This window comes from Carassius carassius, chromosome 17 (genome assembly GCF_963082965.1).
Source record: "Carassius carassius chromosome 17, fCarCar2.1, whole genome shotgun sequence".
Taxonomy (NCBI): domain Eukaryota; kingdom Metazoa; phylum Chordata; class Actinopteri; order Cypriniformes; family Cyprinidae; genus Carassius; species Carassius carassius.
The window spans coordinates 32,333,099-32,346,633 of NC_081771.1; the positions used below are offsets into that span (position 1 = coordinate 32,333,099).

Sequence of the window (13,535 nt, forward strand, 5' to 3'; positions counted from 1 at the left end):
AAAAAAAAACAAGTTCAAGTTCAAGTCACCTTTATTGTCAATCAACCATGCAACAGTACATTACACAGCAGACTGAAATTGCATTTCTCCCATACTCCAATGTGCAATATTAAAACAAGATTTAACACATACTAAGCATAAACTAAACATACGACTAAAATTAGGACACCACTAAACAAGTGCAAATAGATATTCAACAAATAGACAGATCAACATAGCATATGGCCTACAGTGAGCTTACAGTTTCCAGACTATCACAGAGTTTCAGAATATAGTCAGGTTAAGGTATTTTACTGTAGTGCAATATAAAGTGCAATATGGCAAAGTGCAAGTAGCAGCATGAAAATAAAGTTTTGTAAACTTGTTACATTCTTGTGCAAGGGGATGCATTCTTGTGCAAGGGGATATTGGCATATGTGCATATGAGTATTTTGCGAATATTGAGTATGCCTTTTCTTGATCGCCATTATTGATACGTTGTATTGTATTGATATTATGTTTTCTGGGTTGTTTCACACTGATTTGGCTCATTTGCTTGCTAATTTAAAGTCTTAAGGACCCTGTTATCTGTCTTGGCTCTGTTCATATACTTCATGTGGGCTGAGCGTTCGTCAAGAAATTTGTTTGAAACATTTATTTCTCCGTGCTATATCATAGTTTTGAACATGTTTGCTTTGGATTTTTATTTATTTTAGTTATCTGGTGGGTTTTGTTTCAGCCTGGCATCATTATACTTGGGTTCAGTTCTTAAAATCTTCAATTAAATCTGGCCTGAGAATCAGAAGTTATTTTGTTTCATGGTGACCTTAAACATGTGAAGGAATGAATTAAATCTTCAGCAATAAAAGAAAAAGAAAAGGCAAAATAAATTATATTAGTATTATTACTATTTGCCGACCACTGCATTTAAAAAAAAAAAACCATGAAATAGTACCTTAAATAGTAGCATAATGAGCATCTGTCAATTTCTATTATAATATCTCATAACCAATTTTTTTTATTTCACTATAAGAACACAAGCAAGCAAAAAATTAAAACATAAAAAATAAATATTTTCCTTTATTTTCTCCCGCGACCTTCGTGTGACGTCAGTATACTGCGTAGAACTACATTTCCCATCGTGCTTTTCGCGTGTCACGTGACGCGCGTTAAGCCGTAATAGGATGTTTGATGATTTTATGCGCACGTAGCGGGACACAGTGACCCTGAAGTCACTCGGGGTGATTATATTTCTCTCGTCGGGCTGTTTGTGGTTATTTCAGGGCTGATGGGGGCCGCGGACAGCAAGAGTAAATCAGTGTCGTACGGACTGGACGAACAGGACAATGTCACGGTCATTCACGGAGTTAAGGTGACATACAACAACATCTGCACTGCAAACACAGAACAAACATCATGTCCTGCGTCATTCTACTGTACCTTTATCAGATTTTAATCACATATTCTGTTGTAATTACGCTTTTATGAACAGAAGTCTGTTGTAACTGTCCCTCTTTTGAACTTCAGTGGCTCTGAGAAAGTGAAAGTATCAGTTGATCTGTTAGTTTTTCACTGTTTTCATTGATTCATAATGATGAAATGTGCTCATCTTCGAGCATTGTGATCATGTTTATCCTGGGATTTCTTGTTTGCTAGGATCTAATGTGCTGTTAATATTAAAATTTTATTCTATCAATACAATTATTCTATCTGCTCTCATTCAAGGTCAATGACACAAACAGAGCAATCTGATCCGAGAACAGTGAGAGAAATATATAATGTATTTTAAGAGCTGTACTCTTTATTTGGTTGTAGTCATTTTTATTTAATACTTTTTTTGTTCTTGTTTTTTTTTTTGTGATTTGTCTGAATGTATATCCCCAAATTTGTCCCTGAAAAAGGCAATCCTAACTAATCCTAATGATAGGTAAAAAATTGGTAGCCTGAATGCATAAATTCATGCATAAAACGCTTTGATGCATAAAACGCTTTGGATAAAAGTGTCTGCTAAATGCATAAATTTAATTTAATAAAATTTTAATTTAACTCATGTGATGTTGTTTTAATGCGAGTGTGTCTGTGCTCTCAGTTGTCTGGTGATGTTCTTCAGCGGATGCGGGAGTCTGGACCACCATCATCATCATCATCATCATCGCCCAGAGCAGAGAGTGCCAAACCTGATCCAGGTGCGACCGCTTCTTCTCTTCTCTTCATCAGCACTGGTTTATAACGAACTCATATTTGACTGTTGATATTTCAGGGCCCTCCAGATCATCATCAGAGACACAGGAGGAGCTCAGAAGACGGTCAGTGTGTTATAGAGTTTTATCAGTATTTCTGAAGACATTATTAACTACTGCAACACTGTCAATTTTATTTATTTATTTATTTTTTTCTTTTTGTAATTCTGATAAGTGTTTTTGTCTTTTTTAATAGTTTTAATTAATGATAATAACCTGGGAAAAAGCATGGTCTATTGGTACCATGATGCATAGATATTTGGCAGTTGAAATAAAATAAAATATAATATTTATTTATTGAGATTATTATGCATTACAATGATAAACAAAGACACATTCACTACAATCAAGGCTAGTTAGCTTGTTCTATTATAGTGGAGAAGGCGCGCTCAACTCCCAAGTCATTTAATAGATGCGAGTAATAAAGTTAACCAGAGATAAAAGAGGAAAAACCGCGCTCTCAAGATAAGATAAGACATGGTACGAATAAATTGATACAAAGATTATTCAACATGACCAGTTCTGTAGTGGTGTTTAATGGTCGTGTTTTTGTGTGTGTGTGTGTGTGTGTGTGTGTGTGTGTGTGTGTGTGTGTAGGTTCGAGCGTGAGCAGGCTCTGGTTCAGGAAGAGTTGGCCCGGATCAGTCGTAGAGAGAGAGAGATGATAGGAGACGATATGAACCCAGTGGGGCTGAGAGAGACAGCAAAGACACGGCAGGAACTAGACAACACACACAACCTGGTGAGACATGCACACACACACACACACATACAGACACGCGCTTTCTCTCGCTTCTCTTCTTCTTTCATTATCCTGACGCAGTCTGTCCTTCTCTAACATACAGTGTGCAATAACATGCCTTTACTTTGACAACATGATTCCTCATTTTACTAAGGAATATATTAATAATGAGGAACTTTCAAGCAATAACTCACTGATGAAAACTTAATTGTTGATTATTAATAGGCACTGCTAAGTACTTCATTTGAAAACTGTAAGGCAATTTTCTCTATATATCTGGATTTCTTTGCACCCTCAGATTCCAGATTGTCAAATATTGCCCTCCTAACAAACCACACATCACTGGAAAACGTATTTTTAAAAGCAGCAGTGTTAATGAGTGTTTTGAGAGTTTGATTTAATGTTGATGTTTGAGGTGATGCTCCTCATTTAATTACAGAGTGTAATTTATAATAACCAGCTTCACTGTTAATTATAATTACGCTGTTTTGCGTGTAAAGCTTTTAGTGCTCATGATTGCAATCTTTTATTCTGCACTCTCTCTCTCGTTCATTCTTCCTTCAGCTGATGTGTTTCTGATTACATCCCGGCTCATTTAGACTTACAGATGTGTGTTAATACCCAGTTCATTACTAAACCAGTGTAAAAGAACAGTGATTTTCTACAGAAACAGAGACATTGATTTAAGAAATTAAATGAAGTGCAACTTTCTTTCTTTGATGTAATTATAATTGCGATGTTAAGATGTCCATGGGCTGTAGTGTTTCCTCATCATTTCTGTCGTTTCCCAGCCGGACGAGTTGAGTCTTCGGGTAAGAAGCAGAAGCAGACGTTTGCTGTGTTTTAGTTTTCATGTTTCATTGCTTCTTAGTGCTGTGTGTGAATAAGTCAACATGAAACTGTGTTCACAAGAGTATGACAATATTTAACCAGAAAATGTCATTGGGACTTGACTTTATATGTGATTGGATTGTGAAAAGTGTCTATGATGACTGATTAAAATGGATTACAATAAGCGAGATTGATGCTATTTTATTATTTTTAAACAATTACAGTTTTACTAATATTTTGAATTGGTTTTAATCATTTTGTTATATGCTTTAATTGTTTTATATATTGCTTTATGGCTTATTTATATGTTTATTTCAACTTAAATCTATTGAAACATTTTCCAAGAACATTTTTAATAGTTTATGTTAACAGTAACAACATTGTCAAATCTGATGAAGATAATAAAACAACTATTTTTCATGTTAACTTTAAAGCTGCTAGCCATATAATCACACATCATGTGAATCTTCATTACTCATTGTGTGTGTGTGTGTGTGTTTATTGCTGTTTCCATCATGGACATCAGATCATCGTGTGCTGCTTCGTTTGAAAGCCATCAAGAGTTTTGTTGAACTGAACGCGTGATGTTGAGCAGGTTATTCTGTGTCTCTATCAGGCCCGACAGCTGAAGAAGAAAGAAGATGAGCTGAAACATCTGGAACAGTTTTACAAGGAGCAGCTACAACTGATGGAGAAGAAGGTGTGTGATGCACAAACACACTTTCAGATTTGAAGCCTGAATTTGACCCATTTATGAACCTTTTTTCAATGCTAGAAATAAAGCGTGTCAGTTTGAACAGGTTTTATTTGGCTGGTTTTATTATAGTGCTGGTTTGTTTTCTCTGATGTCATATTACATATAGTTGTTGTGTCTGCATTTATAAATGCACATGTTTGCATAAATGCGATAACATTGAGGTTATGATGATTATGCGGCTTCATCTAAACCAGGGCTCTCTCGTATCATGTATCGACATCCTTTATGCTTCTTCTGATGAGCGATACACCACTTAAATGTGTGTGTGTGACTGATACGGAGAGATGAGCTGTGGGTGCAATCCAAATGTGTGATTTCATGCTTTTAAAAGTTGTTTTGGATCATTTATTAACCGCGTGAGAGAGTTTCAGCTTGTGTTTATTTGATGTGCACAAACCATTTCATCACTGCAACAGAAAAAAAAAAATGCATTTTTTGAGAACTGAATTACTGATTACTTCGCATCAAAAGAAATGTGAAAAATTGATCTTATAAGCCTTAAGTAAGTAGTAGGTCCATTGCTATAAAAACTCACATTTATTCAATGCTGTAAAAATTAAACGATTAAAAGCATCAGATGGCCTGAAAGCGTCTGTCCACTCGCTGGGAAAGGACTCCGATTGATCAGAAATGTTTTTGGATGTCCAGAAATCAGTCTGGTGCTGTTTATTTATTTATTATTTATTTTGTTTTACCTTGGGTTGTCAACGCCACAATAAAGTTGTGTAAAGAATAGAATAATGAAGAACAGAATAATGTCTCGATCAGAGACTAAACAGACTTAGTTACTGTGTGTGTGTGTCTCTAAACAATAATTACACACACACACACACACACACTCTGTCATCATTTAAGACGTAAGACGCTTAATATATTCTCTTCATCGCATTCCATAAAACACAAAACATAGTCATATCTCACCTCAAATTCAATAAATGAACAAAATGTGTATTTATCATATTATATTATGAAAGCCGGCATTTATGACTATTAAGACCATTCAGTTTTTTTGCATTATGACATATTTTTATGAAATTTAAAGACCTCCAAACATTCATGAAAACACGCCTGGTCATATTTCACCTCCAATTAAATAAACGGAAAGATAAAAAATATTATGTTATATTATATTATTAATAAGACTATTTTTATGACGATAAGGTAAGAGTTTCTGTATTATGACATCATAATCATAACCCGCAAAAATTAATAATAAGTACAAATTATATTATATTAATCGTAAAAATAATGTAACATTGCAAAGGAAATCATCTTAATGGTCCTCAAGTAAGGTTTTATTGCTTTTTGCAAAATTTAGGCATGAAGCATGAGCCAAACAAACTTCACAGACCGGCTCAATATGACACACTCTGTCTCAATCAATCAAGTCAATGTGAGGCAGGATTATCTGTTTGTCCAAACCATGGAAGACCAAGACATGTTCAAGAAAACCTGTCTGAACACAGTCATTATTTGTGCAATTTCATTTGGTGATGCTAATGTAAAATAGTTTTAAACACACACACACACACACACTACACACTCCTCCATCCCTGAATCTTTTCTCTTTCTCTGTCTCCTGCTCTGTTGAGGTGAAACCTTTAATCGGCTCTCGTCTGTCATGTGTGCGTTATACTGCTGCAGACTGTGTGTTATGCTTTAAATTAAATTTTTAAGATTCAGCCTACACACACTAATCTGAAACGCTTTGGTTAAGCTCTCAGAGAGAAATCCTGAGCGTGACACAAAGGCATCTCACACACACACACACACACAGAGAGGAACAAAGATCCTGATTCCACTGGCTTTCTCTGCTACATGTCTATCTTCACTCCTCACACTGTAATGTAATATTCATGTCCTTCATCTTAAAAAGGGTTTGTGCTCTTCACTCTGTCAAGCTTTTGCAAGAATAAATCCGAATCATCTGCTCATGTTATCAGATGAAGCTCTGGACCGATCCGACTGATATCTGCTCCAGTCTCAAACACAGGTGTAACTTCCTTCATTATTTTTCATACAGTCAGAATACACAAATCTACAGCACATTAAATGTGTCCTTTACTTATTTTCTGGTATTTTCCTCTAATTCTGCGTGCAACAAACAAAGCAAAAGACACTTTTCTGTTTGAAGATTTCACGTTTAGTTAAATGTGTTCCTTACTGTTTCTTTGTAGCTAATTACTAGCAATTTCTGAGTGTTGTTGTTTCTACACCAGTTGTTCCTAGAATTACAGTTCCCTGCATTTTCCTGCTGAAATCAACCCTAGAGGCAGTTAAACACCAATGACTTTTATTCCTTTATAACAGGAATCATGACTACAGAGACAGATTTTCCATTAGTAAAGACTTATTTTGACTTGGTTGCATGCACAACTGCTCAAAACACCTCATATAATCTCAAAACACTTTTACTATAATGCATGATTTGTAAACTAATATATTTTGATGTGTGCATTACATTACCAGTGCCATATGTATGGATTTTTCTGAAGCAGTAAACTTGCTCGGTAGCGCACCTGGTACAACATTGTGTTTGTAATGCAATGTGATCAGGTACGAGATCCAGTGAAACACGAGTCAAATTAAAAGAGCTCAAAGACTTCTTGAAGCATGGCATGACTGCTTTAGCAAGTGTGTTTTTATCTTTCATTTGCTCTTAACACTGTAGGTGTAGGCGACCACATTATTTTCAATTGCAAGAGCATTAACCTTTTAGCACCACTCACCAGATATTTCATTTCCAATTGCTGCAATGTATCTTTCAAGCATCTGGCAATTGTGAGTTTTTCTCACAAGTCAGACTTTTTTCTTGCAATTCATAGATATAAAAAGGTGAGAGAAAAAGTTGCATTTACCTTTTTATTAGAGAGAACGAGTCGAGAATCAAAAGATGGAGCGAGAAACATTATCTGAGCTTTACTTACAGTATTTGCTGTTTATCCCATTAGACTCTAACTTCTCTGAGAGAGGAATCATGGGATCTCTGTGGCAGCAAACTGTGAAACTTGACGTCTCTTATTAAAGGTGTTCATCATTACTTACTAGATACCTGTTAATAATCACTCACACTTGTCTCTCAAACTGATGCTTTCTAAAGCTGTTTCTGTTCCTCTTGTTTCTTCTACCTCTTGCGTGGAGTAATTGTAGATGTAATAAGATAACAGAGTCTAATTACTCCTGCTGCGTGAAGATACAGACTGTGAGATGGTAATCACACTGATATATTATAATCACTTACAGCGAATTGTTTTTGTGTCTTGCTGGATTTAACAGCTCAGAGCTGAAGGATCGAGCAGATATTCACTGATAAAACTCATCGGCATTGATTCGATTCCTGAAGTCCATCTGTAATGTCAGTAAAGGTGCAGTTGTAGAACCAAAAACATCATGATTATTTTCACCTCTAACTATCAATATTTTTGATACTGTACCTTTAAGACGACTTCTCCCAAACTGATTTTCTGAGCAGTGTTTAGTGTTATTTGTATGCTATTAATTAATATTTTCTATTAGCTTTTCTTAACATATATATATACATACACACACACACTCACTGGCCAATTTTGTTGGGTGTTTTAATAATTTTTATATGGATTTCTCCAATATTTATGTATAGTTTTAATTTTAATTTTTTAGTTATTTCCATACATCCAGTACATCTAAATGACAATTATAAACTTTGCCTTGACAGCTAGTTGAAATAAAGTACAAATGTAATAAAATATAATATATATTTGATTCAATTCCAGTTTATTTTAAATTACAACAAAAGTAATGTTTTAGTTAATCATCACAACCCTGGTTTTGACATGAATTAATGAACCATTTTGCATCGTTTTGGTTTCAATTAAAACGAATGCAGTTTTGTGTTGTGAATGTTAGTTTATATCAGCTGTGTTCGTTTAAGAAAAGCAAGTAAATCCTGTGGTCAATCACACTAGTATTATTTTAGCAGATAATTTCTGTGGTAAAGTGTATCTGAGGCAAATGCATTGAGTGAGAAGTGATGATTTCTCATGAATGGGAAGCTGTGAATGTAATGTTCTGCACTGCTGTGTTTTGTAATTGTAGTAATCGGCGTGTAAATGCCACCAAATAAAACATTACGACGTCTCACTCGGTGTGAGAGATGTGCTGACAGAGCTAGAAAATAATAATGATGCTTTAATTAAATTTAATGTTCCTCCATACACATTTCTGAGCATTTATTGCATTGTGGGATTGGTTTAGAGAAGTGAACAGGAGCAAGAACAGAACACATTATGATATCTATTGAATTTGCATGATAAAATGCTTCTGGGTCTTGGGACTGTAAACAGTTGCTGATTGTAAATTAAGAGTCTGCAGGAAAACAGATGCATTATTTCAGCGATCTTTGAAGAGTGTGTGTGTTTTCTGAATGAATGCAGCTGAAGCTGTGTGTGTTTCTGCAGAACGCTGAGCTCTATCGGCAGACTGCACACATGTACGAGCAGCAGGCGCTTCAAACACAGGCCACTGTTACGTGAGTACACCTCTTATTTCACTATCAGCATTGCTTTTTATTTCAAATTTATTTCATTATTTTCATATTTTAACTTTTTGTTTTAAATGTAGTTCACTTTTTGTTATTTGTATTTTATTTTTTAATAGGTTTATTAATGTTATTAGTATTTTTATTAGTCTATGTGATTTTTATTTTAAGTTTTTGATTTAGTTACTTCAGGACATGCATTTAAAAATAAATAAAAATGAGAAACTTGCTAAAATTAAAGTTTTCCTTATTAAGTATAAAAAACGTTTTAAAATGTATATTATAAAACAGAATTTAAAAAGGAAAAATAAGAGAACGTTTTATTTATTTATTTATTCTTTTTGTTAATGTATTAAATGTATTTATTTGGTTTTTAGTTTTCATTTTACTTCACTGTTATATCCTTGGTTTGACTGGAAACATAACATTTTAATTTTTTCGAGCATTGAGACACATATCTACTCAGTATCAATGCCAGACTTCATCTCTGCTCTCCTCATGCTCTCTCTGTCTTATTTTTTGTGAGAAAGAGCCCAAATCATTAGCAGATTCCTCTTTAGGCCACTAGGTGGCAGGACTATGACCTTTCCCCTCTAGTTCTTAGATAAGTGTCCCTGCTGTGATTTTTGTTCTTGAGCTGGTGTTTAACAGTTAGAAGGTGATCCTGTTTTAGTTGATTAGAGTAGAGAGGCATAAAACTTGAATGTCTTAACTGTAGTGAATGAAATTCACCCAGCTGTGTGTGTGTGTCCGTGTGTGTCCGTGTGTGTCTGTGTGTGTGTGTGTGTGTGTGTGTGTGTGTCCGTGTGTGTGTGTCTGTGTCCGTGTGTGTCTGTGTCCGTGTGTGTGTGTGTGTCCGTGTGTGTGTGTGTGTGTGTGTGTGTCCGTGTGTGTGTCCGTGTGTGTCTGTGTGTCTGTGTCCGTGTGTGTGTGTGTCCGTGTGTGTCTGTGTGTCCGTGTGTGTGTGTGTGTGTCCGTGTGTGTCTGTGTGTCTGTGTCCGTGTGTGTGTGTGTGTGTGTGTGTGTGTGTGTGTGTGTGACAAGCAGGCCTCGTCCCGTCAGTCCCGTCTGCTCTGAGCTGCAGTCGCAGGTGTTGAGCTGCTACAGACTGAACATACAGCAGACGCTGCGCTGCTCACAGCTGGCCAAAGACTACATCAACTGCATCAACTCCTCCAAGAAGGTCTGTCTGCTTTTATCAGGGATTCACAATATCGCAAAATATTATTATTATTATTATTGTATACAATATTACAGGGACAGTGCACAGTCAACCAGTCTTTAATTGGTAAAATAAAAATAAACACAGATTGCGCAATATAATAAAAAAATATATATTGATGTACTACTATAGTGTTTATTAATATTCAGAATTTAATACTTTATTTTATTTTTTGTTTTTAAGTTTTAGTAATTTTGTGATTCGCTTTCATAATTTGTTTATATATATATATATATATATATTTCTATATATTAAAATTCTACAATTTTATTTATTAAATCTATATATATTTAGACTTTGTATATATATATTTTTTTATTTCAGATTTATTTTAATCACCAAAAATGGTTTTATTAATTGTAATTAAAAAATATGTTTTGTACTTTTTAACCAGGAATAGAAAAAGAGTTTACTGTTGACTGAGACCTGATGATATTTGAATCTATTCAGACCCATCCTGATAACAAAACAACATGATAAAACAGTACTGGCAGATACTGATATTCTATTCATATTCCTCTCCATTGTGTAATGAAGAACTAGTTCATTTTAAAACATGCCAGAGTCATTTTCTCTGCAGGAAATAATAAGCAGCGTCCACTTCTGCATGTCTCATCTGATGAGTGTGTGTGTGTGTGTCTATGTGTGTGAATGAGTAGAGCTTATACCAGACTCATTTTAATACTGGATCATTCATGCATCTCACACACACAGATAACAACAGCTTTTGTAAGAGATGGTGTATGTGTGTGTGTGTGTGTGCGCTGCTTATAGAGTAACTCAAACTCAAGTCAGGAGGTGAACGACACACGAGTGCTGGACCTGATGAAGGAGGTTTATTACGGAAAGCAGCTCTTGTTGACGTGAATGTTTGTTCATTCTCTGCAGAACTTGGTGAACCACGGATGAAGATGATGATGATGATGCTGAAGAAGAGGAACAGCGTTAGAGGACGATTGTGTGTGTGTGTGTGTGTGTGTGTGTGTGTTGAGCTGATCTTCATTTACTGTGAGCAAATAAAGTCTCATCAGCGTCTGTTTCTCTCTTCAGTCTCTCATTACTCTGTCATCTTTCAGTGTTCTTCAGTCTGAAGCTCGATCCACTCTGATGAATATGATTAAACTCAACCATAACGGAGATAATAAACATCTTTGTCCACTGCTGTGTGCTTTGAGAACATGTATTTTCACTGAACATAAAGCACTATTTCACTGTAGTTGATGCATTTTTGAAAAAATATAAATCTCTAATATTTCAGTGTAGTTTATGCATTTCTGAACATAAATCTAATATTTTAGTGTAGTTTATGAACATTTTTAAAGCACTAATATATCAGTAAATACATTTTAAACATAAATCTCTAATATTTAAGTGTACTTTATGCATTTTTAAATCATATTTCTGTACAGTTGATGCATTTTGAACATAAATCTCTTAATATCTATGCATTTTTAACAGAAAAATTCTGTAATATTTCAGTATAATTAATGAATTTTTGAAAGTAATATTTGCTTTGGCTATGAGATAATAAAAGATTTCCAGGAATTGGCATTAAGATCGTTTTACAATCTTTGCATCAGATTTATGTTAAAAAATCTGATGTTTTCTCTCTCCATCAGTTGATTTTTATACTTTGACTCACTTTTTCTGGCCCAGACAAACACAGGTTTGATTTTGAGTGTTTGATAAAGTCCTGTCCTGTCAGTTTACTCGTGTGACTGAACATATGACTGCTTTATGATGTTTGCTGAGCCCGTATTAAAATAAAACCAGGATATGAAACTGCTGTCTTGTTTGAAGTAGAATATTAAATGATATGAAGATGGTCAGACTTCAGGGTCAGAAACACTCAATAAAAGAAAGATCAGACGCGTGACCAGGAAGAAAATCAATATTTTCATTGTTTACACTCATTATTTCAAATCTTTTAATTAGTTTTTTGGCACGAAAGTATAAAGATATTATGATTACAAGGATTTCTAAACTATTCAGTCAGCTGACCTTCTAAAATATTTCTTACATTTTTATTAAATAATTTTCATTTTAGGTACATTTTTAGTTTTGTGTGCTTTTATCATGCATTTATTTATTTATTAATATACCTATATAGGTTTTTTTTATTAATTAATTTTCACTTCAGCTTTAGTTATTTTAATACATCTTTATTTTTTTATTTAAATGTATTTTATTTTAATTAACTTTATTTCAAGTAACAACCATTTTTTTAATTTTTTTTTATGATTTTAAGTTCATAACCCTGTTAACTATAATGACACTGATTTTAAGTTAAAATAAATTAGTTAGTTAAATTTTTTCAATATCCCGGAGTAATTCATTTACTCAAACAGTACACTGACTGAACTGCTGTGAAGAGAGAACTGAAGATGAACACCGAGCCGAGCCAGATAACGACTCATTCTCGAGTCAAGAACCGGTTGCATCAGTTTTCGGATCACCAGTAGTTCTTTCGGACAGTTTGATTCAATAAATCGGTTGAAGAAAACGGTTCACCGTTTCTTTTGCGCTCGACATATAATGGCGTCATTTGCGATGATTGCCCTTGATTCAAGCCTTCGGTTTACCTGGGCTCAAAACATTAGCACAGAATCAGTTCAGAATCAATCACCAAAAGAATCAGTTCGGTTCAGACGCTCTGTGTGTCGGTTTGCTTCACGCTGAATCACACATGCGCAGTATCATCAGCTCCTCGGTTCTCGAATCGGACACGTCTGACAGAAACGGTTCTTGACCACTGATCTATAATGTGTTATATATATAGATCAGTGTTCTTGACTCGAGAACGAGTCAGTCTGTTGTTCGTTATCTGGCTCGGCTCGGTGTTCATCTTCATCTCTCTCTTCACAGCAGTTCAGTCAGTGTACTGTTTGAGTAAAGGATTTACTCCGGGATATTGGTTTGTTTTAACTCAGAGGGAGTGTCAGCCACATTAAACAAGTTAACATCTTAAGTCATTTGTGGATTAATGAAAAACTATTCAGTTCGACATCGAATGATTCGTTCGCGAACCGGATATCATTGAACTGTTGTGTTTTGAATTCTCTCTCACAACAGACACGGAAGAGAAGACAATGATGAATAAAGTTGTAGTTTTTGCTATTTTTAGACCAAAATGTATTTTCGATGCTTCAAAAAATTCTAACTGACCCTCTGATGTCACATGGACTACTTTGATGATGTTTTTCTTACCTTTCTGGACATGGACAGTAGACCGTACACACAGCTTCAAT

General features: G+C 34.8%; 2 protein-coding genes across 2 annotated transcripts in view; one reads left to right on the forward strand and one right to left on the reverse strand.

Moving 5' to 3' along the window:
• The window catches only part of tgm2b (transglutaminase 2b), a 251,085-nt gene extending 241,263 nt beyond the window's left edge, over nucleotides 1-9,822 (reverse strand). Inside the window, exon 1 of the mRNA XM_059497754.1 lies at nucleotides 9,817-9,822. The gene's annotated coding sequence lies outside the window, so the exon portion shown is untranslated. The remainder of the gene's footprint in view (nucleotides 1-9,816) is intronic.
• chchd6b (coiled-coil-helix-coiled-coil-helix domain containing 6b) lies at nucleotides 1,151-11,448 on the forward strand. The gene is made up of 8 exons (XM_059497755.1): nucleotides 1,151-1,351; nucleotides 2,069-2,165; nucleotides 2,240-2,285; nucleotides 2,817-2,961; nucleotides 4,409-4,492; nucleotides 8,986-9,056; nucleotides 10,113-10,248; nucleotides 11,176-11,448. Exons 1-8 carry the CDS (start codon nucleotides 1,268-1,270, stop codon nucleotides 11,194-11,196), a joined length of 684 nt encoding a protein of 227 aa, XP_059353738.1. The 5' UTR covers nucleotides 1,151-1,267; the 3' UTR covers nucleotides 11,197-11,448.
• The last annotated feature ends 2,087 nt before the right edge of the window (nucleotides 11,449-13,535 follow it).

What these genes read in the sequence shown, in the direction of transcription:
- chchd6b (XM_059497755.1), top strand. Translation starts at nt 1,268, where the DNA reads ATGGGGGCCGCGGACAGCAAGAGTAAATCAGTGTCGTACGGACTGGAC. An exon ending in CAGGAGGAGCTCAGAAGACG is followed by an intron (nt 2,286 to 2,816) that starts GTCAGTGTGTTA and finishes GTGTGTGTGTAG; the next exon opens with GTTCGAGCGTGAGCAGGCTC. An exon ending in TACAACTGATGGAGAAGAAG is followed by an intron (nt 4,493 to 8,985) that starts GTGTGTGATGCA and finishes GTGTTTCTGCAG; the next exon opens with AACGCTGAGCTCTATCGGCA.